At 44.5% G+C, this 23,920-nt stretch overlaps 2 protein-coding genes across 4 annotated transcripts; both read right to left on the bottom strand.

The window, feature by feature from the left end:
* Positions 1 to 4,016: 4,016 nt before the first annotated feature.
* Positions 4,017 to 8,865, bottom strand: si:ch211-256a21.4. 2 transcript variants are annotated; one of them, XM_012828097.3, is made up of 4 exons: positions 8,519 to 8,865; positions 7,711 to 7,902; positions 6,455 to 6,646; positions 4,017 to 5,537 (listed from the first exon to the last, which is right to left on the bottom strand). In XM_012828097.3, the coding sequence occupies exons 1-4, from the start codon at positions 8,604 to 8,606 to the stop codon at positions 5,200 to 5,202; spliced, it is 810 nt and encodes a 269-aa protein (XP_012683551.1). In that variant the 5' UTR covers positions 8,607 to 8,865; the 3' UTR covers positions 4,017 to 5,199. The 2 variants fall into 2 exon arrangements, with proteins under 2 accessions (XP_012683551.1, XP_031421014.1); XM_031565154.1 differs by lacking the exon at positions 8,519 to 8,865 and adding an exon at positions 8,363 to 8,505.
* A 1,701-nt stretch (positions 8,866 to 10,566) lies between these two features.
* accs (1-aminocyclopropane-1-carboxylate synthase homolog (Arabidopsis)(non-functional)) lies at positions 10,567 to 23,180 on the bottom strand. 2 transcript variants are annotated; one of them, XM_031565152.2, is made up of 16 exons: positions 23,012 to 23,180; positions 22,010 to 22,684; positions 20,852 to 21,492; positions 20,663 to 20,722; positions 20,270 to 20,340; positions 19,327 to 19,396; positions 18,531 to 18,597; positions 17,794 to 17,891; positions 17,207 to 17,284; positions 17,003 to 17,103; positions 16,402 to 16,491; positions 15,166 to 15,211; positions 14,733 to 14,874; positions 12,737 to 12,879; positions 12,165 to 12,318; positions 10,567 to 11,524 (listed from the first exon to the last, which is right to left on the bottom strand). In XM_031565152.2, exons 2-16 carry the CDS (start codon positions 22,680 to 22,682, stop codon positions 11,067 to 11,069), a joined length of 2,892 nt encoding a protein of 963 aa, XP_031421012.1. In that variant the 5' UTR covers positions 22,683 to 22,684; positions 23,012 to 23,180; the 3' UTR covers positions 10,567 to 11,066. The 2 variants fall into 2 exon arrangements, with proteins under 2 accessions (XP_031421012.1, XP_031421013.1); XM_031565153.2 differs by having other exon boundaries at positions 22,010 to 23,180.
* Between the last annotated feature and the right edge of the window lie 740 nt (positions 23,181 to 23,920).

Genomic DNA, 23,920 nt, shown 5'->3' with positions numbered 1-23,920 from the left:
AACACACATACACACATACACACACACACAGGTATGTGCATAGACACAGATATTCAGGCACCGTCATACATAGATATTCAAACACACAGACCCGAACAGACACATACACACAAGCACTTGCAGACACAGACCTAAACACAGATACACACATATCATGGACACATACATCATACCTGTGTGTGTGTGTATGTGTGTATGTGTGTTTGAATGTAAATGTTAATGCGTGTGTGTATTTGAAAACTCTGCGTGTGTTTGTGTGTGTGTGTGTGTCCGTGTGCAAATCTGTGTGGGTGTGTGTGTGTTTGAATGTGAATGTTTATGTGTGTATGTCTGTATGTGTGTGTCCGTGTGCGTATCTGTGTGTGTATGTGTGTGTATGTGTGTGTGTGTGTGTGTGTGTGTGTGTCCACGTGCACAAATGCAGAATACATGGAATACAGAAATGATAGTGACCTTCAGACTTTCTTTCATGGTATGATACAATCAATAGTGTTCGTCTGGACGCCAGTCACACAGAGCACATTTAGGATTCCACAGACGAGTGGACAGGAGACAGACGCAGGACACAGTGACGGGAGGAGGTGGGAGGAGAAAATATTGGAACGAGAGAGAAATACAGAAAGTAATAGACAGAGAGAGAGATAATAGAGAGAGAGAGAGAGAGAGAGAGAGAGAGAGAGAGAGAGATGCTTGGAGATGAAAGAGGCTGTGTAAGTGTAAAAGAACCACAGAAAGAGGTACAGGTTCGGGTTAGAGAGAGGGAGAGAGAGAATGGGGAGAAAAAGGAAGACAAGAGAAAATGAGAGAGTTAGTGCTTACAGAGAGAGAAAGAGAAACAGAGGTGAGAGATGAGAGACAGGTTTAGAGGGTGAAAGAGAGAAAGAGAGGGAGAGACGAGAGAGTGAAAGAGAAAGAGGGAGTTGAGGGAGAGTGAGATGAAATAGGGGAGTGAGAGAGGAGAGGAGATCAAAGAGAGTTAGTGTTTGGATAGAGAGATTGATAAAGGGAACGAGGGAGAGAGAGACATAGAGAAAGACAGGAGAGGCAGGTTTAGAGAGCGAGAGAGGAATGGAGAATGATGATACAGAGTGGGTAGAGTGAGAGAGGATGAGAAAAAGGAAGAGAGAGAGAGAGAGGACGAGTGAGGACAGTGTAATTCCACTCCCCATGTCCGTCTCTCCCCTGAGACTGTGTGACCATGACAGCTGAGGCGCTGATTACCCCCACACCATCCCCACCTACTCACCAGCCTGACAGGAGACCTGCTCAGCAGTAGCACACACACACACACACACACACACACACACACACGGACACACACACACACGGCCACACTCACATAAACCCACACGTGTGTGCATCTACTCATACACACACATGAGCACACACACCCACACTGAAACACACATGTATTTACACACACACACACACATGCACACATGAACACACACACCCACACTGAGACACACATGTATTTACACACACACACACATGTACACATGAGCACACAGACCCACACTGAGACACACATGTACTTACACACAAACACACACACACACATGAACACACACACCCACACTGATGGCATATGAATCTACTCCCACACACAAAAATATATGCATATACATGGACACACTTACATAAACACAAATACATATACATCTATGCACATACTCTCAGAGGCACACACACACACAAGCAAATACATGGACAGACACACGAACACACCAGCACAGAACATTTGCTTAAACATGCATACAAATCCAGAGTAATGGGTTTCCCCAATGACAGAGCTGAATTTCATTTTTATACTGTATGACTACACACATTGTCAGACTGCATCTCATCCTCAAATTCTCTTTGCATCAGCATCAGAGTATGTCATTTTGTGTGTGTGTGTGTGTGTGTGTGTGAGTGTGTGTGTGTATGTGTGTGTGTGTGTGTGTGTGTGTTTGTGTGTGTGTGTGTATGTGTGTTTGTGTGTGTGTGTGTATGTGTAAATGTGTGTGTGTGTGTGTGTGTGTGTGTGTGTGTGTGTGTGTGTGTGTGTGTGTGTGTGTGTATTTGTGTGATAAAGTAGTTTGTGTTTGAGAGTCTAAATATGTCTGAGCCCCAGCCAGGCTGCTTCCTCCCCAGTCTGCCTAAGTCTCCCCATGTGTGAATGGACCGTTTGAGAGGTTATCCCAAAGTCCAGTGAATTTAAATCACCAGAGAATAAAATTGCTGGCGCATTTTGTCCCTTTGTGTCTGTATCCAAGGTTATATATTTGATCATGCTGGAAATGTAGTCATCATCATTTGTGTGCAAAGATGAACAGATGCACACTGGTGAATATACACACACATAAACACACACACAAACACACACACAAACACACACACAAACACACACACACAAACACACGTATGCTCACAAACCCCCCCCCACCCCCCCCCCATGCACTCCGCACATTCCACCTCCCTGATTTCATTATTTGCCAAATGGAGGGAAATAGAAAGAGGGTTTTCTTTTCTTTTTTTTTTCACATGGAACTCAAAATGCAATTTTTTTCCCATCATTGTCACGTTACAACAGCTCCACCAAGTGGTAAAAGTGGAGAAGCACGCGCATCTCTCCCTCATCACACTGAGCACGACGAGCCCAGCAAATCTGATAATGCCTCCCTTGGCAGGCTGCATCTTTATTTATTTATCACCATAAACACACATGCGCGTGCCCGCAGACTTTCTTCCGAGGATCCCAGGCGGCGACATAATTAGCAGGACACGGCTCCTTAATTGGGCTCTAACTGATATGAAGAGTATCGCCGAGGCCCAGGCGGTATTTCACACAGTGGTGGCAGGTTGGGTGGGCGTGTCCGCTGTACCACGCAATCAAAGAGTGGCGCCGATGTCTGCTGCCAGTCGCCTCATCCACAGCCCTAATTATAAACACATATTCTACAAAGGAACAGGCTTTGGACACACAAACTGTTCGATTGGCCATTAAAGGCAGTTAGAGAGTCTCTGTCCCCTGTGTAATGATTCAGAGCTGCTCAGCTTTTCTCTCTCTCTCTTCCTTGCCTCTCTGTGTGTGTGTGTGTTTGTGTCTTTATGTTTGTGTGTGTGTGTTTGTGGGTGTGGGTGTGTTTGTTTGTGTCTGTGTCTGTCTGTGTGTGTGTGTGTGTGTGTGTGTGTGTGTGTGTGTGTTTGTTTGTTTGTGCAAGAGTCTGTGAGAGAGAGTGTGTATGTGTATGCGAGAGTGCGAGAACAAGAGAGAGAGAAAGATGCTGAATAGCACTGAATCCTCCCACAGGAGTCTGGTGTTCTTCTATGACTGATCTGCCACATGCACGGGCCACAGAGGCCAGATGTAGCGCACTGCAGGATGCTGCTAAGGTCTCTTGTAGTCTCTGGTGGTTTGCTTTAGTCGCTGATCTCTGAAGAGAGACTGTCTAGTATTCGTCTGGTACTTTGCCAGCACGACCTTGAAGGACATTCAGCTCTCATTCAAAGAACAATTAAGCACTAGTTGATAGGTTTGAAAGAAGGGGGGGGGGGGGGGGAAACAAATCTCAGTGGATTTAATAACAAACTCATTACCCAACGCTAACAGGGTGGAACAGTCTTTTAATTAGAGCAACACTTGATTAATGCCCAATTACCGGAGCCTGATCAAGTTCGCTCTCCCGCACTCTGGTCGGATAAAAAAATAAACAACTTCCTGAACGCCTCCACAGAGACAGCTGGCACCACGAGCGAAGGTCCGCAGGTCACATGCCAAACAAGTGTCTCTATATCCCTCCCTAGTCTCTGAAGTGTGCCAGTCCTTCGGTGGAGAGCTTAGGAGCAGTTTTCATAATGCGACCACCCACGTCAGTCAAAGTGAAACACAAATATTATATTAAATACCACATCTAACACATTACTGAGACTGAAAGATATAGAGGGAACTGGACAGTGGGTATTTACATGAAGACAAAAAGGTCATTGGCTCTTTATATATCAGTAAACAACAACAGTAAACAACAAATAGATTGCCTTCCAATACAAGTTCTTTATCAAAAATGTTAAAAGGCATTACTGTTCACCATTTATGACATTATTTAAACTTGTAAAAAGACAAAACAGAACAGAAAAGCATTCACTGGTCGTTAGCTGTTTTTTATGATGATATGCCTGAGAGTAGCATCCTTGGCCAGCATACGTAGTGCTTTGTTGGTGACTAGAAACCATGCTACTCCAAGACGGTCAAAAACCAGCAACAGACAAGTGTGTGTTTTCCACAGCCTTATCAGCAAGGTCTTGCTGGTCTCTTAGCATAAATCACTATAACATTAGAATCACTGAGTTAAAACCAACAAAAGACCAACACAGTGGAGCAAACAGCAAAAGGACTTAAACCAGCAACAAGCTTGTCTTTTTTTCAATGAGGCATTCTTTGAAAATGGTGATTAAAAATGTCATCTTTTCTATTACGTTATATGTGATACTGCAGCTGAATCTGTGGAACAGCTTAACCAAAACGCAATGGCAGTAACCAGGTTTTCATAGGAAAATCCAGAATCTGTCATTGCCCCACTGCACAAGGTAATGTTCATACATAGCATAGATTGCACATATCCTCTCTGGCTGTAGTGTGACTGCAAGTGAAAATAGAATACTACTCCTCACAGTCAAGTGTAATAAAAGCTTTAGCAAGCAGATGGTCGTTTAAAGTGTATATTCCACAGCCAGTGAAGCCACATTAATCACAAATAGAGCTCAGGACAGGGTTGTGGATTTAAAAAATATATTTGTAGTAAAAACATTAATGTTTAAAAGTGCCCCCCTCTGTACCTCACACATAACACTGAAGCAGCACCAGAAGCAGCTTAATACACACTTAGCATGAGTATTATCAGACACCAACGTCAGAGGAGGAGGAAGTAGCTCCTCTTCCTCACCTCTGCTCTTCCCTCTCACTCATCCAAGGACATCCCTGCTTCGGTAACCTGTATAGGGAGAAACCCAGTCCTGCACTGCGGGGAAATCCTGCAAAGTCCTGACACGGTAAGCAGGCGTGCTAGCAAGCCGGCTTAAACCCCACAGGGTCTAGCGTCAGTAGCACCCTCGCACTTGTCTCAAGGTGTCGGCAAGTGAGTTTTACACATTGCATGAACACAGCTCTGTACCTCCCGGCCTCTGCCACAGCTCGTGAGTGTGACTACGCACAAGCCATCACACATCCATGCGGAGGGAGTGATGGGGGTTCAGGGACAGTGACGTGAAACCCCGCTGCTTCTGCGGCCGCCTGGCGTTATGGCCCTCGCTGTGTGAGCGCCCCATAAAGATGGTGTTGTAGCCTTCGGTGCTTAAGCCCACAGACGGCATCATGTAAGGAAGGAGGTCCGGTACCATGACTTGCTCCACCAGAAACACGACAGGCTCCACGGCCAATAGGAGGGCCCAGCCAACAGCCCCCAGCCAATAGGAGGAGCCCAGACGGGAGATGTCCTCTTGGATCTCTGCCAGATGCTGGTGAGTAAAGAGTGCCCACGAGAGGATGAAGAAAAAACCTGAGAGAGAGAGAGAGAGAGTGAGGAAATGAGAGACAGAGACAGAGAGGGGGAGGGGGAGGAAAAGAGAAAGAGGAGAGGTAAGAATAATAGGTGTGAGGACAGGAGAGAAAGAGAGGTGAGGGGAAGGGAGGAAAGGAGAGGTAGGCAAGTGGAGAGAAGAGGAAATGAGAAGAGCAAACCAGTCAGTCACTTGTCAGAGGAAGAATCAGCATTGGCATGCCTTTTCCGTACGCTCAGCTCAAGCTCAAGCAGGGCTGGGACAGTGGAGAGAGGCAGGTCTGCTTTGAGAGGCAGTGGCAGGATAACATCCTCTGCCGAGGGGATATTTCTCCATCAGTTTACCCCATCAGGACGTGCCACTAAATGTGTTTAGACAAGTGCAGAGTGACTGGGTCATCTTCACTCGCATTGCTCTCGGTCAGGCTACAAACAGCCTGACACAGATACAGAAACACTCACAAACACACCGCATTCAACATGTACACATTATAACACCACCACCACCCCAACACACACACACACACACACACACACACACACACACACACACATATATATATATATATATACTGAGAGAGAACAAAAAACATACACACAGGCACAAATTATACACAAAAGTACATACAATGAGACACACACAGATGAATACATATGCAAACACACACACACACACATACACACACCTTCCACATGTACATCCATTTCACATATTCAAATGATGCACACAGATATATACACACGGGGATAATCATACAGACATACACACACTCCCTGTGTGCACCGTTTGCTCACCCCATTCTCATACACAAATGTACATTAAATAAACATGCACAAAAATTAGCACGCACAAACACACACACACACCCACGCGCACACACACACACGCAAACACACACACACACACGTATACACACCTGTTGAGGTGAGGGTGATGAGCAGCAGAGTAGTGGGGAAGAGAGCTGTTCCTGCCATCAGAAGAGAGCGCGTGTTGGAGTATGAGTGCACCGTCTCATATCTCCAGCAGAGGGCAAACACGAGGCACAGACACCCCGAGCAGACCGACATCACGAAGGCCAGCACGGCAAACACCTGCTCAGACTCCAGCGCTAAAAACAAATACGCAGAGGGCAGCAGCACAGGAAACACTGATTTAGATTCCCACACTGGAAATATACACACATAGACAGATAAACACACATACACACACATTTCATGACAAACACATTTTTAGACTAATGGATCATGAGCTGAGTGTTCTTGTGAGGTGGGCGAATCAGACTGAAGGTGGAGAAAGGAAGTTGAGTCGCACAAATGGATGCAACAATGCAAACAATGCAGTGGCAACTTCAGTATAGTTCTTTAAGATCTTCTCTTAACATGTTCTGTCTGTGTCATGTGTGTGTGTGTGTGTGTGTGTGTGTGTGTGTGTGTGTGTGTGTGTGTGTGTGTGTGTGTGTAAGTGTGTGTAAGTGTGTGTGTGTGTGTGTGTGTGTGCGTGTGTGTGTATGTGTGTGTGTGTCCTGTGCCATGCTTCACAGGACTCTCAGCAAAATATACATGTGTACCCTTTTAAGAGTGAATTTGAGGAAAAGACTGAACAATGTATCAAACTCCTTATCCTCCAAAATATGACATCCAGTGCAAAAATAATCGCACTGTTAATAATGTCAGTTGATGCTGCATGTCACACACATTGACAGCCAAACACTCTTTACCACAGACCACATAGAGATGGAAAGGGAAAGTAGATATGGCTGCATCCTTTCAGTTGGCAGTAACTGAAATGCAGTAGTAGACTCATCAGGAAGTTTTTACTCAAAGTCCCGCAATGCAACAAGTCAGTGCCTGCCTGCCCTCTGTTTAGCAGCGCATTCCTTCACCAACTACCAGGAACCAGTTCCATGTCTCAGAACAATAGATCCGCTGTAAGAAATGCCTCGCTAAAACAAAAAGCCTCACAGAAACACAAACACCCTAGTTTTATCCCCGTATGACAAACACAATCATCTCAACCTGACCTTTGTACCATTTTACTGCTGGAGCCATAATCGTTTACAGATCGTCTTATATACAGTTATAGAGGGACCAACGCTAATATTTTCTTGAAACAACATACTGGACCCTTATTCAAGCTGTCAGTAGACATCTTCTCATTACATTCATGTCTCACCTTTGACCATGTGCTCTCTTGTCCAGTCGCTGTTGGAGCTGGTGCTGTTGATCATGGTCCAGAGTCCTTGGCTATCTAGCCAGCCAGGAGCCCACACGGCGTAGGACACACACAAACAGCCCAGCAGTCCCACACATGATTCGATCACCTGGAACCGATGTGCCAAGGCTTTCCCTTCCTCTACTTCCATCTCTGAAATGGGTCAGGAGAGGGGGCGAGGGGAATAGAGAAAAGCAGAACAAGAGAAGATTAAAAACAGGAAGAGGAACACCTGGAAAGGGAGTGGACTACTTATGTGGGTGGAGCTTTTAAGTGTGAATTCACCTGTGGCAACAGCCAAGCTTTAGGGTTACATTAAGGAGTGCTTAATCAACATCAATAAAGACTGTATATGAGTAAGCCATTCATTTCAGTAATAATACACAATAAATTATGTTAAATACTAACATGTTTAATTTGTTGATGTCAACTGATGCATTTCACTTGGGCAATGTTTGTTACTGCATCCAACATTATTCTGCATCAACAAACGTTTACCCTCAGAATTAGCAGGCTTTACGAAATGTTAAATGCTGTGTAGTTAATGGTTAATTCGGGTTTATTACAATATTTAGGTGATGTTAGTCAAGAGGTCCTTAATATAAAGAGCTACCGTCATAAGAGCCAATGAAAAGGTAATGGGAGCATCCCTGAATCTTGCGCCGACAGAAACATCAAACCGTACCCGAGCACGTACAAGCACCGACTACAAACATACTAATGAGACCGAGGAGCATAGCAAAGCCCAGTGGAGGGGTGAGGCACTTACCGGGTGTTTTGCTGTCCGGCTCCGAGGATTCCCGTGAGCGCAGCCAGCGCAGCAGCCTCTTGGCTGCATCTTTCAGTTGATGATGCATTGATTAGGTCTCAAAGAGTATAGGCTACACGAATTAGATTAAGAACAAGACGAGCCCGCCGAGAGAGAAGTCAAAGAAGAAACAGTAGTCCTCAGAAGTCTTTCTCATTCACACACTTTCTCTCTCGAAATCAACGTTGGATCTCTGGAGCTGCCTTGGTCTGAACACCGCTGCTTTTAGTAGTTCCTTCTCATGTCACTGTCAAAGACTTCCCTGCCTCTAGAGCGAGGGCCGCCTCCGACGGAAACCCCCCCTTCCGCCCCCCGCTTGAGGTTTGAATTCCCCCTGAATCTCCGGTGACTCACGTAGCTCGTGCCACGCATGGAAAGTGAAAATCGCCTCTGTTGTTGCTCATAGTGAAAGGTGCTCTGCGAGTCAATCTGTTTTGAGATGTCAAGTGAAGTTGAAGAATAAGACGGAGACAAGATCTTCAAGAGACTGGTTCAAAGAGCAATACCTGGGGCTATGTCCGTGGAGACCCAGGTTGATGATACATGATGAAGGTCTACTACTGTATGCATAGGAGACACCTTTATCTAAAGCAAGTGATAAACAATTAAAAAGTCAAAATAAACAAAGTCTTCGACTGTGATATCACTTGATTGGTTTTCTTTAACCTTCCTCCATGTCCTTGCTTTCAAAAATGCCCAGATGTCTGGTTTAAAAAAAACATCCTGTCTATCCCTGACCATATGGGGGATTACTTACAGAAGTCAATGACATTCTTGTTCTTGTTAGTGGCCACTCCCAAACTCCTGTTTATATCCCCAAACAGGCTTCTGGAGCTGTGCTCTTAACCAAACAGGGGCATTGCTGATTTCCCTAAACACTTAAGCTCTTGTACAGACCAGCGTACATTACTACAGATTCTACTGTGGCTTTTTTTTAGGAATACATGATGTGAGCATGTTTCTGTTTGTATATTCAGTCTCGGACTGACTCTGAAGTCGAAAGTATTCACTGCCCTTCAACCACTGTGGTTAGAAATAGAGACGGTATGACCATGCATACACAAATACACTCATACGGTATGAACCACGTAACTGGGAGGTCATAACTAGGTTATAGTAGGCGGCAGTGGGGTTAAAAGAGATTATTATGTTAAATATTTCATAGACAGGGGTCCAATCAATGGATCCATAGAAACATGTGTTAAGTGATTCCTTCTGTAAATAGGATATACACTCATGTCATGTTCGCTATAATATAAATTATGAACTTGTTAGCAGATTACGTGAGAATGCACTTGCACTTCTCCCTGTCCTTCAGGGAGGGTATTCAGAAACTGAGTTTGTGTATGTTTTTATAACATTGTGGAGTCTACACAGCTATAGCATGGCCTTGCTTTTCTATTGCACCAGTAAAGGTCATATTCTGATATTGATTTCACAGTACAGTAGTGACTACCCACCAGAGACCAATATGTGTCGTCATGGCTACGAACCAGTGGTAGGAGGCAAAACCCACCTGCTTACGCTTGGAGTCTCCATTAAGTGGGCAGACCTGAGACCCATCACATCACACCACTCCCCCCCACTATAAAAAGAACAGAAACCCCACTTCCTGTTCCCTGCCCCCACAGAACACAGACTTAATGTGTGAAGCCAGCTAAAACGCTCATATGCTTAATGGATTATGACACAGTGGCTGTGGTTAACAAAAAAGTTTGTTATCAACAACAACAAAAATATCCATGCTGGTACAAATCTGCATTTCAAAATACAAATTGGTTCAAGAACGAAAAAGCAATTTGCTTGCAAATTGAGGTAGCTATGTATAACAGTGCAGTGTCATGATCTCATTAACCAGAAAAGCATTTCTTCAAGCGTCACTGTCTAATGTGTATATTGACTGTTGGGTGTTGGCTGTAGAGTTTAAACAGGAAATTAAAGTGGAGAATATGCATGTAATATGGTAAAATTAGACCCCAGTTAAACAAGTGCTTTGAAGTCAACACTTCCTCAAAAGTCAGAATGTGTCATTTATTCCAGATCCATTACTGAAGCCGTCATATCATTAAAAAAAGCTGATGTCAAAAACACACACACATTGAAAGTGCTAGCAAGCAAATGTCCACACATCTGACATCTGCGTAGAAAACATTCTTTTATAGCTTCCAAAACAACAAACAAGACCTAAGAGAGCCCACAGCTTAAGACATAAAAATGACAGCAATGACTGGCAAGTGGCAAGGAAGAAAATGTAAACAGAGAAGTGGACATTTTAGATGAACTTGAAGAAAAAGAAGCTTTTGACTGAAGGCCAGCATGAGGTTGGCAATTTCCCAATAGCTCTATAACCATTGATGCTGGTTTTAAGTCTTTAAGCTTTCAGATCCTTTACCATCTCTAAAAGGCAGAGATCTGAGCGTTGAGAGTCCCAGCAGTTAGCAGGAGCCGCTTGTCGAGAGGACGCCACTCGTGTTTCTCAGCTTGTTGAGAGGACGCCACTGGTATTTCTCTACTTCCTGGCTCTGTCCAGCAGATCTTTAAACACATCAAACAGCTCCGGGTCTTCCCCGGCAGACAGTACTGGAGTGTTTTTCACCAGCCAATCAGAGGAGCTGATCTGCTGCCGCAGCTCCCCGATGAGACTGTCCAGTTTTAAGCCCGACTGAGTGCTCTGGCAGTCCAGCACCACGAGTTCCTCTGCGTCCAGGCAAACCTCGTCCGTGTCAGCAGCAGTGGCGGCAGAGCTGGACTCTCCTGCGGAGTTCTCCAGGCGAGGCTCCTGGGACCCCGTGGGTCCCACCGCCTCCCTCGTGACACCGTATATGGCTTTGTCTGAGGCCTCCTTCTCCTTCCTCCTTCTTGCACTGGTCACTTCAGCGCTCGATTGTCCCGATTCTCCCGATTCTCCCGTGTCGTGGAGTCTCCCTGACTCCAACTCGTCCAGGGCCTGCCTGATCCGCTGCATGCCTAAAGCAACACATGCACACACGCACACACACACACACACACACACACACACACAAACTTTAGCATCATAAATCACGACATGCCACAGACAACATTCCTTACTTTAAAAGGGAGAGGGAAATAGAGCGGGGAGAGATGGGAAGGGGATTCTGAAAGTCACTGTTCACAGTGCCATGCATTCTTCTCTACTATACTCCCAGTTCTGCAGGGAGAATGTGTCATGTTTCAAAGGAGAAACGTACAAAAGAAGATAAAAAAGTTCACTCATAAGAGTTTCACTTTGGAGGCAGAGACAGAGAGTGAGGCATTGCCTGGGGAGAATATGATTAGGCAAAATGAAAGAGACTGACTAAGAGAGGAGGCCAAAGAGAGTGCCAAACAGTCAAGGAGAGGAAGTCGAGACAGAGTGTACATAGAAGCCAGCCACGGAGAGGCAAGAGGGAGAAGAGTCAAAAGAGGGAGTGAGTGAAAGAGATAGAGAAAGAGATAGAGAAAGAGATAGTGAAAGAGATAGTAACATAGATTGTGAGTGAAAAAGAGAATGAGAAAATAGACCGTGAGAAAGACAGAGACAGACAAAGAGGTGATCGTAAGAGAATTAAAAAATGGAAAGAGAGAGAGAAAAAGAGATTGAGCCGACCGAGATGCAGGCGGCTCTCCTGGTCAGTGAAGACGATGCGGAACCATCCGGGGCTGGAGCAGGAGAAGGCCTGGCCACAGCTCAGCACCACACGGTGCCTCAGGAACCGCCGCCACAGCTCCAGCTCCGCAGGGAACGAGGCCTCAGACAGGAACTAACACACACACACACACACACACACACACACACACACACACACACACACACACACACACACACACACACACACACACACACACACACACACGCAAACAGACACACACATTATGTTAATATTGGACTTCTTCTACACACTGGTGTCCATTCAGTCCATTCGTTATTTTTAACAGAGAGCCTTAGAAGCATCTATTTGTTCCTAAAACACATTCAACCCTTGTACTATAAGGCCATCTTGGACACAGTGCCTTAAACTTCACATCACTCCAGACCTCCCTTGGCTTTCTTTACAAGAACTCTCGGGACTATGGCATAACATTTACCAATAGTGTGAGATGAAAGGCTTGGCACAGGCAGTGTTGTTCATGCTCGTTTCAGCCCCTAAGGAGCGATGTGGTCCACGGTGTGTTGCTCACCTTGCTGAAGTCGGCCCAGATGAAGAAGCCGACGGGCCGGTGGAGGTGGGGCACGTCCATCTTCCTCAGCTCCTCCGCCAGGAAGCTGTGAGCCGCCCGCAGGCGCTTTCTGCAGGTGGGCAGGAACTCCTCACTGATCCAGTCTGACAGGAACAACAGTAGATTTAGCAATATGTGTAGTCTGTCAACACACATCTAGCCACAACCCTGTCATCAACCAGCAACTAGTAGCTTTAGCATCATGGATGGTCTGACACAACAGACCTTACCATAGCATCCCCTCTATAGCAACACCTGTACACATCTACATAAATGTTTTCTCTAAATATAACTAAAATAATAAAGTAGACAATGTAGTTTAATTTAATATGCTATTAATGTATTTAATTATCTTTTTTGTTCATTTATTGCATGCGGACCCCAAAAAAGGCTTGTCACGTCTTTGACCCATTTACATTACATTTACATTTAGCAGACGCTTTTATCCAAAGCGACTTACAAGGATGTATACACATTTTACATTTACACTGATGGCACACTGCACATCAGGAGCAATTAGGGGTTCAGTGTCTTGCTCAAGGACGCTTCGACAGGGAATCGAACTAGCAACCTTCTGATTACTAAACGACTTCTCTACCTCCTATACCACGATCGCCCCCATCTACCCTGCAACCCGGTCACCAATATCAACACACCCTTGTCATTCATAACAAAAAACACATCTACCTGCCCTCTGTCATCCAACTCACGTCTACCTTTAACAATCATTCAACATTCAACAGTCTCATTCACAAAAACACATACCAAACAATAACCCTCTCTGTCACAATGAAACCGGTTTGGAAGAACCTGTACTTTTCTCTTTATTGTTGTTAGAACATGAAATAACCTTTCACCCACTGGATTACTGGTACTGGAGTATTTGGCTTATGTTCTGACCTTGTCTGCACACTGTTATCTCTTTTTGCCTGTCTTTTCTAAACCCTTCCCTGTCTCTTCCCATCTCTCTCCTGGTCATGTGTCCTCCACATGCATGCCAGAGGGGTATTTCCCCCATTCCTCTAAACAAGGCTTTTCTTTACACAACGATTACACAAAGTATTGTATCCTGTGTGGTTAAATAATTGAAATCATAGATGAAAAATGGTATATGAAAACATGCTTTATTGCACACAGTAAAGGTTTTGATGGTATAAGAGCTTTAGTTTCATTTAGTTTTGATTGTGTTAGGTTTACATCCCCTAAAATGTGAATGTTAAAAGTGTACAAATATGTGTGAAACTTCCCTTGTTTTTGCTGTCATTTGTGTTGGCTATGAGCTCTAAGAGAAGATGGAATCTGCTTCAAATAACCAGCAAAGAACCCGCAACTCTAAAAACTTGGAATACAAATATTGGTTCAGTAAGAAGTTTTTGTCTGTTCTCTGACCTGACTGTACCTAATCTGACCCAACCAACATACAGTAACAGACTTTAATCTCCAGCCTTAGGCCAAAACAGTAACAGACTTTAATCTCCAGCCTCAGGCCAAAACAGTAACAGACTTTAATCTCCAGCCTTAGGCCAAAACAGTAACAGACTTTAATCTCCAGCCTTAGGCCAAAACAGTAACAGACTTTAATCTCCAGCCTTAGGCCAAAACAGTAACAGATTTAAATCTCCAGCCTCAGGCCAAAAGCAGGAGTCCTGTCATTGATCTGACATTCCCATTGCTGCTGTACCGAATCAATCTTTCCCTGACCCATGGGTACACAGACTGACACTGAGAATGTACAGTATGTATAATACATATATTAGTATAGTACAGTCTGTATAGTATATATAATGAACAGTAATCTGAACAGTAATTCTGTACTGCAAGCTGCTTCAGATAAAAGCGTCATCTAAATAATAATAAACTTGATTTGTATAGCACCTTTCATACAAAACAATGCATCTCAAAGTGCTAATTCTCGTCTAAATGAATAAATGTACAATGTAAATGCACACGTACGTACCCTTGTCCTGTAACAGACGTGCCACCTGGTGCTGGACGGGTCCTGGCACACCATGGAAACAGCCCAGTTGGTCCAGTGCCTCCACCAGCGCCCTGTTCTGGGAGTACAGTGTGCCAACACGTATGCCAGCCAAGGCAAAGTCCTAAAGCACCAAAAACAAAGTTGAAGGAAAACCTGTTAATTCATGGTATAGTGCCTTGTCGTATTGTTTTCCATTTCATATTTTCAACTACTGCTATTATTTTTATTATTACTATTCCTGCTGTGTTGAAATGTGTTTTGTTTACATTTTGATATATTGTATTCAAATATTTGTCAGCAATCACACACACGTAAAGCACTTTGAACTACGCTTGCTGACTGATAGCATGTAGGCAGCAAAGAGACAGAGACTTCAGCACTACACAGAGCAGACAGCATGACACGCACTCACCTTACTCAGTCCCCATAGCACATGGGTCCTCTGGGGATCTGGCAACCTGCAGGTAGAAAACATTCAATATGTTGCCAGATATGTTCAACCCTGTGCAGAAAAGAACTCTAGCAGGTTGGACTCTATGTGATCCCAGTTGCACTTGTAAGGAAAAGTGATTAACAGGGAGTAACAATTTATTGTAATTTAACAGTTTTTCAGCAATACAACACATTAGCAGGAATTTCAGAGAATCAAGTAATATGTCCATATCCATTCAGTACACACAAAGATAAAACACAGCAAATGGCAAACTGTGTCAAAGTGCCAAAAAAAGAAAAAAAGTCAGTGCTTAGTTTATCTTAGCTTTTGTGTTAACCACAAGGACAGGGGTCTGAGTGCTCTATTCATCATGCTTTAGTAGAAACAAGTGCAGATTTCAGCTCCTGGAACACCACCATTTATGGCAATGTTTCAGTCCAGAACCAACCGCAGGACAGAGCATTAATCCCACACACAGGGGGAAGTAGGCCCACATCGAGGGGGAAGAAATGAAGATGTGAGAGTAAAAATATAGGTGGTGAGAAACTCCAGAAAAGCCTTCTGTCAGAAAGCATGTGGTTAAGCGGAGGCAGTACAGCAAACTGTTCCTCAGCATTCTTTGCTCATGTCCTTTAGGGCCACACTACCAGTGAAAGGTACTTTCCCATTGTGCCAAACTGACCATGCGGTTTCCCTTGCTTCCCACGTTTCAAGACTTGCTTATGGAGCAGCAGACAGAGGGTGTAAACATTTCTGATGCTTTTGATGAATTTGGACTGTTTTCGGTATGCAAGGGAAGAAGCGTCTGCACTACAAATCCCATGGAAAACAATGTGGCTGAAAGTATCAGTAAAAGCATCAATTGATGCTGGTCTTTGACCAGTCTGAAATGCAATTAGGAACCACTGTCAGTAAAATCCTACCATAGTTGAGTTTCAGTTACTGACGTCCTCCACGCCAGCCGACTCTAGTGGTCAAATTTCTAACAAAACATAAGCTGTGTGTGATCCCAGTGATGCTTGTCAGAACAAGAGAGAGAGAGGGAAAGGGGGAGAGGAAGAGAGAGGGGGGGAGAGAGAGAGAGAGAGAGAGAGAGAGAGAGATAGGGAGAGAGATCAGCACCGTTTGTGTAGGCTGAGCATAACTGCTGGTCCGTGTTGGGACGGGCGGCCGGGGGGTGGGTAAATGTGTGCGGCGGGGGGGGGGGGCTCTTACCGGTCAAGGCTGAGGACACTGTGGAAGGACACTGCCTCATCAAACACTGTCAGCATGTAGACTTCATCCACAATGGCATGGAGCTTGTGCCTGAAACGGGAGAGAGTGTCAAAATACAAAATTCAGAACCTCTCATGTTGGAATTCTTAGCAGTATTCTATAAAACTCTGCAGAATAACTGATTGTGATTGGACTATTGAGGCTCACAGTCATCTGATATTCCTAATCGCAGCAGATGGGTGAACTGGGCATTAGTCTAGTGCCACAGATAGTTAATATTATCTGTCAAATTACATTTCTTAGGGAACTGGCTGTGTAGTAAACATGATGACGATGCAGCTAGCCAGTTATTATTGCAATATAAATGCACAGGAGAATATAATATCCTCTACTTCATGTCACAATCCACATCACCCAGTTTAAGTTTGCTTTGCAAGAAGACCTAGCTGACTGTATCTTATCCTTTACATAATCAGAGGCAGTTTACTTCATCAGTCAGAATCGATTTCCTTTCACGGAGATGTAAAATACTGCTGAGGGGTTTCTAAAAAAGATACTGAGGTGTAGATTAGCAGGGGAAACTAAATTAATCGGGACTCACCTTTTAGCAAACTCCAGGAAGTCAGTCATCTCCTCAGAAGAGTACATCTCTCCCAGTGGATTATGGGGGTTTACCAGTATGACCGCTTTAACATTCACACCCTAAACAGAAGAGGTTCACAGGAGCGAAGGATTAGAGATGGGAAGTGTGTGAGTGTGAGTGTGAGTGTGAGTGAGTGCACATTGGTGTGCATATGCAGCATACCTCTTTCTTTGCTTTTGAGAGGGTAGTTTCCAGAATATCAACCGTCAAGTGAAAAGGTCTGTTGGCACTGCCACTTGGCTGAATAAACAAACACACACACACACACACACACACACACAAACAGACTGAGTAAGAGAGTCAGAGAAAGAGAAAGAGAGAGAGAGATTGAAGAGGAGTTTTTATTCTGAGCAAATATACACGCCTCACCATAAAATAGTTTTAAACACAGTGAGGAATATACCTCATCTAAATCAAGAAGGGTCATAGCACTTTATACAAAAATATCTTAAACATATTTTTAGCAGTGCTTTTTATTCACCAAAAATACTGTGAAGCAGAAACATCTGTTTCTATACATCTAAATGTATATATTTCTCATTCACAAAGCGTATATTGATATTGATATTTGATTTTCCAGAAACCTGCTGAGCAAACAAACTCAGGCCTGCCACAGCACAGCCATATGCAGAAAATACACAGAATGAAGAATTTGTTTGGTTGACAAATTTAGCTAAAAAAAGGAATCTTCCTTTTCACTTTTTTGTCTGGTGTGGCCCTGCAGGACACCGTAGTGAGTGGTGCTGTACCTGTGCACTCAGGTGAGCATGAAAGAGCCGCACGCTGCTATAGAGATGCACGTCCTCAGTGATGACCCCATAGAAAGGTGTGGGGATGAGGATCACATCTGTGACACACACACACACACACACACACACACACACACACACACACACACACACACACACACACACACACACACACACACACACACACACACACACACACACACACACACACACACACACACAAACTAATGTGAGAACTCATTGCATGTATGGACACACAAAAATACAGGCATGTACCCACACAGATACACTGCATCTCTCGGGTAAGATTTGAACATTGCATCTGTGACACACATAGATACTATATTATATACACACCCAAACCTAATAGACAAAGAGACACTGCACCTGTCTCACAAAGACTATCTTCTCCTGCAAACACACGTGCACAGACACACACACACCCACCCACCCAGCTACATACTCTATATAAGGAAAAATGATCAGCTTGATGCCTAGGATGCACTAAGCAGGTTATAATGGCTGTACTAACTACACGGCACATCCTGTAAGCACAGCCTGGGGGAAAGACCACATCTTCGCAGTTTATTCTGCTGCAAATGTGTGTGTCTGTAAGTGTGATTTTGTATATGTATCAGATATTGCCTTAAGGTCGGTGTGCTTACGCTAAAACAGAGACATCACATACACACACCAACACTCACACACACGCACACACAAACACATATACAACTAACCTTCAGGGTCACACAGCACAGCTGCGATGGCTGAGAAGAGAGAGCCACAGCCATTCATCACCACCACCTGGGGCATAAAAAAACACACACACACACACACACACACACACACACACACACACAGAGAGCTGTTGAATGACTACAGTTAGGAGGCATATGTGAAAGCGCGTCAGCACACTGGAAAAGTAACCTCCTGTGACAAATCATTGCAACATAAAACATCCAAGAGGTCTCTCCGTGGCACCACTGGAGCATCACTCATGTGTCACGGTCAAGCCACTTCTCAAAAACAACAGCGCCCCCAACTGATCAAAGTGAAGTACTACAGCACTCCAAGGTCAACAGTAGTGTCTGTAGACGCTTTGTACCAAAATTCACCCCTGGACTGCCACCAGTAAGACATATTTCTCAGGACAGTAGGGTGTGGGGTCATGCAGGGGCAAAGTAGAGGAGCTTGCAGAAATGTTCGATTAAACGGAGCAATATCATCAGTTACAAAATTGTTACACTGAGAAAGATGAAGCAGCCGTGAGTAATACAAATGATTCGCCAAATGAACGGCTGCAAAAATTCTGCTCTTGATCTTAATTAATCATAGCTTGATTAATCATGCCTGATTGAAAGGCATTAGCCAGAGCTCAGAGCTCTTCAGAGTCTACTTCAGTGATCAGTCCCTGGACCTTAGTCTCCGTTCTACTCTAATCATTACATTTTTATCAGGCAATCCGGATAAACGGACAGAAAAGGACAAAAGACAAAGATGAAAGAGTGGAAGAGAGAAGCTGTGGAGACTTACATTCTCTGCCTTCAGAGGATCCACAGAGCGACAGTACTGGGTCAGAAAACGGGCTACTTCCTCCCGGAGGCTTCAAGGGGAAAAACACTGTTATAACACTCGTCTTATAATCATTGCTCTCAGACATGAGTACAACTTAAAATGAGGAAAAGTTGCTTTTCTATGATGTATTTGAGATATGAGATATTTCCCTTAAAACGGGCCATGTTTTTTTTTTAGATCTCATTTCAGAAACAACCAACAAAAAAAAGCCCCTTTATTTGTTATTAAGTGACTCATTGTAAGACCCGTTATCTACTTCTGTTTTTAAGGCCAACACACAGAGGGAAGTACTAATGTTTAATTTGGTCCTCCAGTTTCATGAAAATGACTTTTAGGCAAAATAACAAGTGCCACCATAACGATCCATTTACCTGTTAAAGTAAGATTAAAGATTAAAGTAACAGCTGACTAAGCATTAACTACTGAATGATGTGATGTGTGGTGGTGATCTGATCTAGCATAAGGATTGAGTACAGACACAGAAAGAGAAGCATGGACATGTGTACTGTTCTTCTGTGTCCACAACCTCCTACTATGCTGGAGTACCCAGACAATAACTATGAATAGAATTCAATTCTCAAGTCAGCACACACACACACACACACACACACACACACACACACACACACACACACACACACACACACACACACACACACACACACACACACACACACACACACACACACACACACACACACACACACACATCCACACACATCCATAACTTATTCAACAGCAATGGAATTATCAAATATTGAACAAAGTGCATTATTGAAAGCCTTATGGGTTAATTTACTTCCTCCTGCACAGAACAAAAGGTTGAAAGAAATGTTTCCAGTTTCGATTCTACCCTTTTCGATTTCATGGAACTAGGGATGCAACAGGAGAGCTTCCTTACAATGGGTGGCCTTTCCAGTCTGGATACTGCAGCAGGGAGGGCTCGAGGCAGAACATGTCAGGCTGAGTCAACTGCGGTACAGACATACAGAAATGGGCTTTAGATGCAAGGCCTCAACCAGCACAATGTACAACTTTCCACACTAAATATATCATGGAGTACTGGAATGGGTTAGAAATATGAATGTGGTTCAAAAGAATTCTGGTACTGCTGCCACTGAACGTGGCCCAACTTCCATGTGTGCTTGTCTATGTTTCTGGAAAATTGTGTATCATTGTATAGTGGTTTGTTTAATGTGTATATATGTGTTTTTTATATTGTAATCCTAATATAATGAATAGTGTAACACTAATTTAAAGATAGAGTCAAGGACACACACACATGCCTACACACCCGTTGGTGAAGCAGGTCATAGCAGAGCTTGTTCTCACTGGTACCCATGTTAATAACGCCCTGAAAAAGAGGCACATGGTGAGTGATGACTGGAAGGCCATGAGAGACATACACATTCAGATGACCACCTTTAGACCTCCATATATTGCCATGTTCAGATGAGAGGGTGGCCAGGAAACAGGCACTTACATTGGGGTTGTCCTGACTGTACTTGTCTGCATGGTACTGTGTGAAGCCTTCCTGCAGGATACCCTGGTGCTGACGGATGCGGTTGCCACGGCGAGAGAGGAAGATGCTGTGCCCAGGAGCATCAGGTCCCCTGACTGAACAGGACGTGGGATGGGAAGAAGCAGGGGCAGCAGAAGGAGAGGGACACCTAGGGGAAGGGGTGGGTGCTAAAGAGGGAGCTGCCACAGTAGGCAAGAGACCCTCAGTTCGGCCCCCGGCAGCCGTCAGAGCTCCAGCAAAAAGTGAGAGGAGGCGCAGCTCGTGTTGGCGCTCCTGCTCAGAGCGACGCTCCTCCAGGCGCTGGCGGCGCTCCTCGGCCTGCGTTTCCCGCTCCAAACGCGCCTCCTCCAGGGAGAGAAGGCGCTCTTCAGCCGCCCGCTGCCAGGTAAGGAAGCTCAGCAGGGCCTCGTCCACGGTGCGGCGATTCCCACCTCCGCCACACGTCCCCCGCCCCACACGCCGACGCTTGCGCTGACGCAAGGAGCTCGGGCCTTTCAGGCCACCTCGGTCACGTGACCTGGGCCTTTCCTCGCCCCCACCGCCACCTTCTCGCACAGATACACCTGTGCCTGAGGAACCGGCCATGTTCTGATCACTAATTCCTGTACGAGTGGGTGAAAATGAGAAAGATACAAATAGAGACATACAGACAGAGAAAGGGCCAGAGTAAAAAAATATTCTTTGGATGACGAAATCTTTGCGGTCTCTATTGTTTAAGGCTATCTCCCACTGTCAACTGGAATTCAGGTCAGAACCAAAGTCAGTCAGGATCACGGCTACCCAGCTACAAATCAGAGCTTGCTCTTTCAAACCCCGCGACAAGAAGTTCTAGTCTAGCTGACACATCAAAGCTGTTAAAATAACTCAATTTCACAAAGACGAATGGAGTGTCACTAAGCTAGTAATGTAGGCTAATGGGTTTTCTGAAAACTGGTCACCGAGTTAATTAGAAATACATAGCTTACTTGCTCGTAAACAAAGAACAAAGTTCAACAGGTCTTTTTACAAAGAGGGAGTGTTTCCATTACATGTCCAAGTGACCAATCTGCCAGGAAAACTGTCCTATGTTTAGAAGTTTGTGGAATGAAGAGGGTGATGACCTATTGAGCATGAGCTCACCTGAAGGAGACAGTCGCGCGTGAGTAACGCCCTCCGCTCTTCCCGCCTCCGCCGAGTCCTCAATATCGGCTCCCAGTGATTTACTGTCGGCATCAGGCTCGTCACATGACCCGATGTGATACAACAGTTCGGCAGGGGCTCCTGAGCACAGGATTCCGTCCTCAGAGTTGACATCTTCGCTTTTGATCTCCAGCAAGTCACCAGGTTTAGGGGGGTGACTAAACAAATAGGAACCTGATGTTGCAGACCCGAAAGCTGTTGTTGGCAGGCCATGGAGGTATGCGTCTGAGTAACCCGCTCCTGGCAGAAGCTGATGAGCCATGATACCACCCCCTCCTGAAGAGTAGGACAAGGATGGTCGGTTCGTCAAGACACGGTCCATGACTTCATAAAACTTCCAGGTCCTTCCACCCCGAATGGTTCTCTTCTGGTTTTCTTTAATGCGGCGGTATTCCAGTTTCATCTTTTTAATTTTCTCCCTACATTGATCCCCCGTCCGGAAAATTCCTTTCCCGTGCAAAACCTCCGCGATGCGATTGAAAACGTGCTGGTTCCGCAGACAGCTCTCTAACTCAATCTGGACCGACTCGTCCGCCCAAAGCTGCAACAACTCGGCCACCTCCGGGTCAGACCAGTTGCTCCCACGCTCATACTTTTTACCTCGAAAATCCATATCTATAATCACAATTTGACAGGTTATCTACCTTGTTCATTAGAAGACAGACAAACTTCCTACATGCTCTGGACGTCAACTATAAGGCAGTATTTCACACAGCATAGCCTACTCCTCACTAAAATTGTAAATTCAGCGCTAACGTGACAAATGAATAAAATTGTTCAAATGTTCATAAAACAGTGTAAGATGTCTCTTCGGAAGAATTGGCACCCATGGTGACATTAGCTATGTTTCCACTTAGTAACTAAAACATTGCAAATAGTGAGATCAAACTAAGCAAAACCACGAACTAATTCATTTTATCAACAGACATTGCCCACTGTCACCTGATGATCTGTGTCACGACTGTCTCTTCGAATCCTGACCCGGACCAGACCAGTCTAAACCCTTCACTATTTAGGCATAACGGATGAAAATGAAATCAGTGTTCATGTTGATATTTATAATGTGGACATCAAAAGCAGAGGTCGTAAGAATGGGTATAATTCTACATCCGGGTTGACGGCACATGCGTGCTGCCGTTATTCCGGGATAACTTTGGTCCGTGCTAGCGGACGCAGTAGCTGAAAGCGGGCTGGCAAGTCTGCCTGTTCCTAGCATTGGTCGACCTGGCTGACAAGCCTGAAAACACAACTCAAACTTCAATACTATTGCACCCTCTAGCGACCAAACTGTGGGACGTATCCTGTTATGGTTGATTTAATCTAGTGTACAGCATAGCTGGAAAGTTTAGCTCATTTTTAAACACACTGTAAATACCTCCTGGAAAGTTTATCTTAAATAAACGTAAAAGTAGACCTACCGTAAATACCTGCTTGTAGGCTACTATCCAAAGAAGAAGGGCTGGCTGATGAAATAAACTGTCAAAATAAGTGTAGGCTATTTTAGATAGGTAGATAGATAGAAATACAAAGCAGTGATCACTTTATAACTCGTCTTAGATTTAACCTTAAGACCTACAAATAATTGCCTCGACTGTATGCATTATTATATTATAAGCTACTGTGGTGTCTTATCAATATTTGGTTATTATGTTGTCTATCGGCAGTTCCACCGGAAAGCCACTTCAAAACTATCCTAAAAAGAATTGAGCTTAGTTTAGGTCATGGATGCTATATGAAAGCATTTCACATTTGGTCAGTATAAAAGGACATTGCTGTTGTTTGTGTTATATGTGTGTTACATATGTTCATACTACTTTTCATTATTCACCGTCTCATTTTATTTCATTAGAA

Source organism: Clupea harengus, chromosome 3, assembly GCF_900700415.2.
Source record: "Clupea harengus chromosome 3, Ch_v2.0.2, whole genome shotgun sequence".
Classification (NCBI taxonomy): Eukaryota; Metazoa; Chordata; class Actinopteri; order Clupeiformes; family Clupeidae; genus Clupea; species Clupea harengus.
The sequence above is the reverse complement of the archived record's forward strand: the minus strand, read 5'-3'. Positions and strand labels throughout refer to the sequence as shown.

What these genes read in the sequence shown, in the direction of transcription:
- si:ch211-256a21.4 (XM_012828097.3), bottom strand. Translation starts at nt 8,606, where the DNA reads ATGCATCATCAACTGAAAGATGCAGCCAAGAGGCTGCTGCGCTGGCTG. An exon ending in GCCGGACAGCAAAACACCCG is followed by an intron (nt 7,903 to 8,518) that starts GTAAGTGCCTCA and finishes GACCCATTTCAG; the next exon opens with AGATGGAAGTAGAGGAAGGG. An exon ending in CATCACCCTCACCTCAACAG is followed by an intron (nt 5,538 to 6,454) that starts GTGTGTATACGT and finishes TCTCTCTCTCAG; the next exon opens with GTTTTTTCTTCATCCTCTCG.
- accs (XM_031565153.2), bottom strand. Translation starts at nt 22,682, where the DNA reads ATGGATTTTCGAGGTAAAAAGTATGAGCGTGGGAGCAACTGGTCTGAC. An exon ending in ACAGTCAGGACAACCCCAAT is followed by an intron (nt 20,723 to 20,851) that starts GTAAGTGCCTGT and finishes CCTCTTTTTCAG; the next exon opens with GGCGTTATTAACATGGGTAC. An exon ending in AGTGTCCTCAGCCTTGACCG is followed by an intron (nt 15,212 to 16,401) that starts GTAAGAGCCCCC and finishes TTCTACCTGCAG; the next exon opens with GTTGCCAGATCCCCAGAGGA.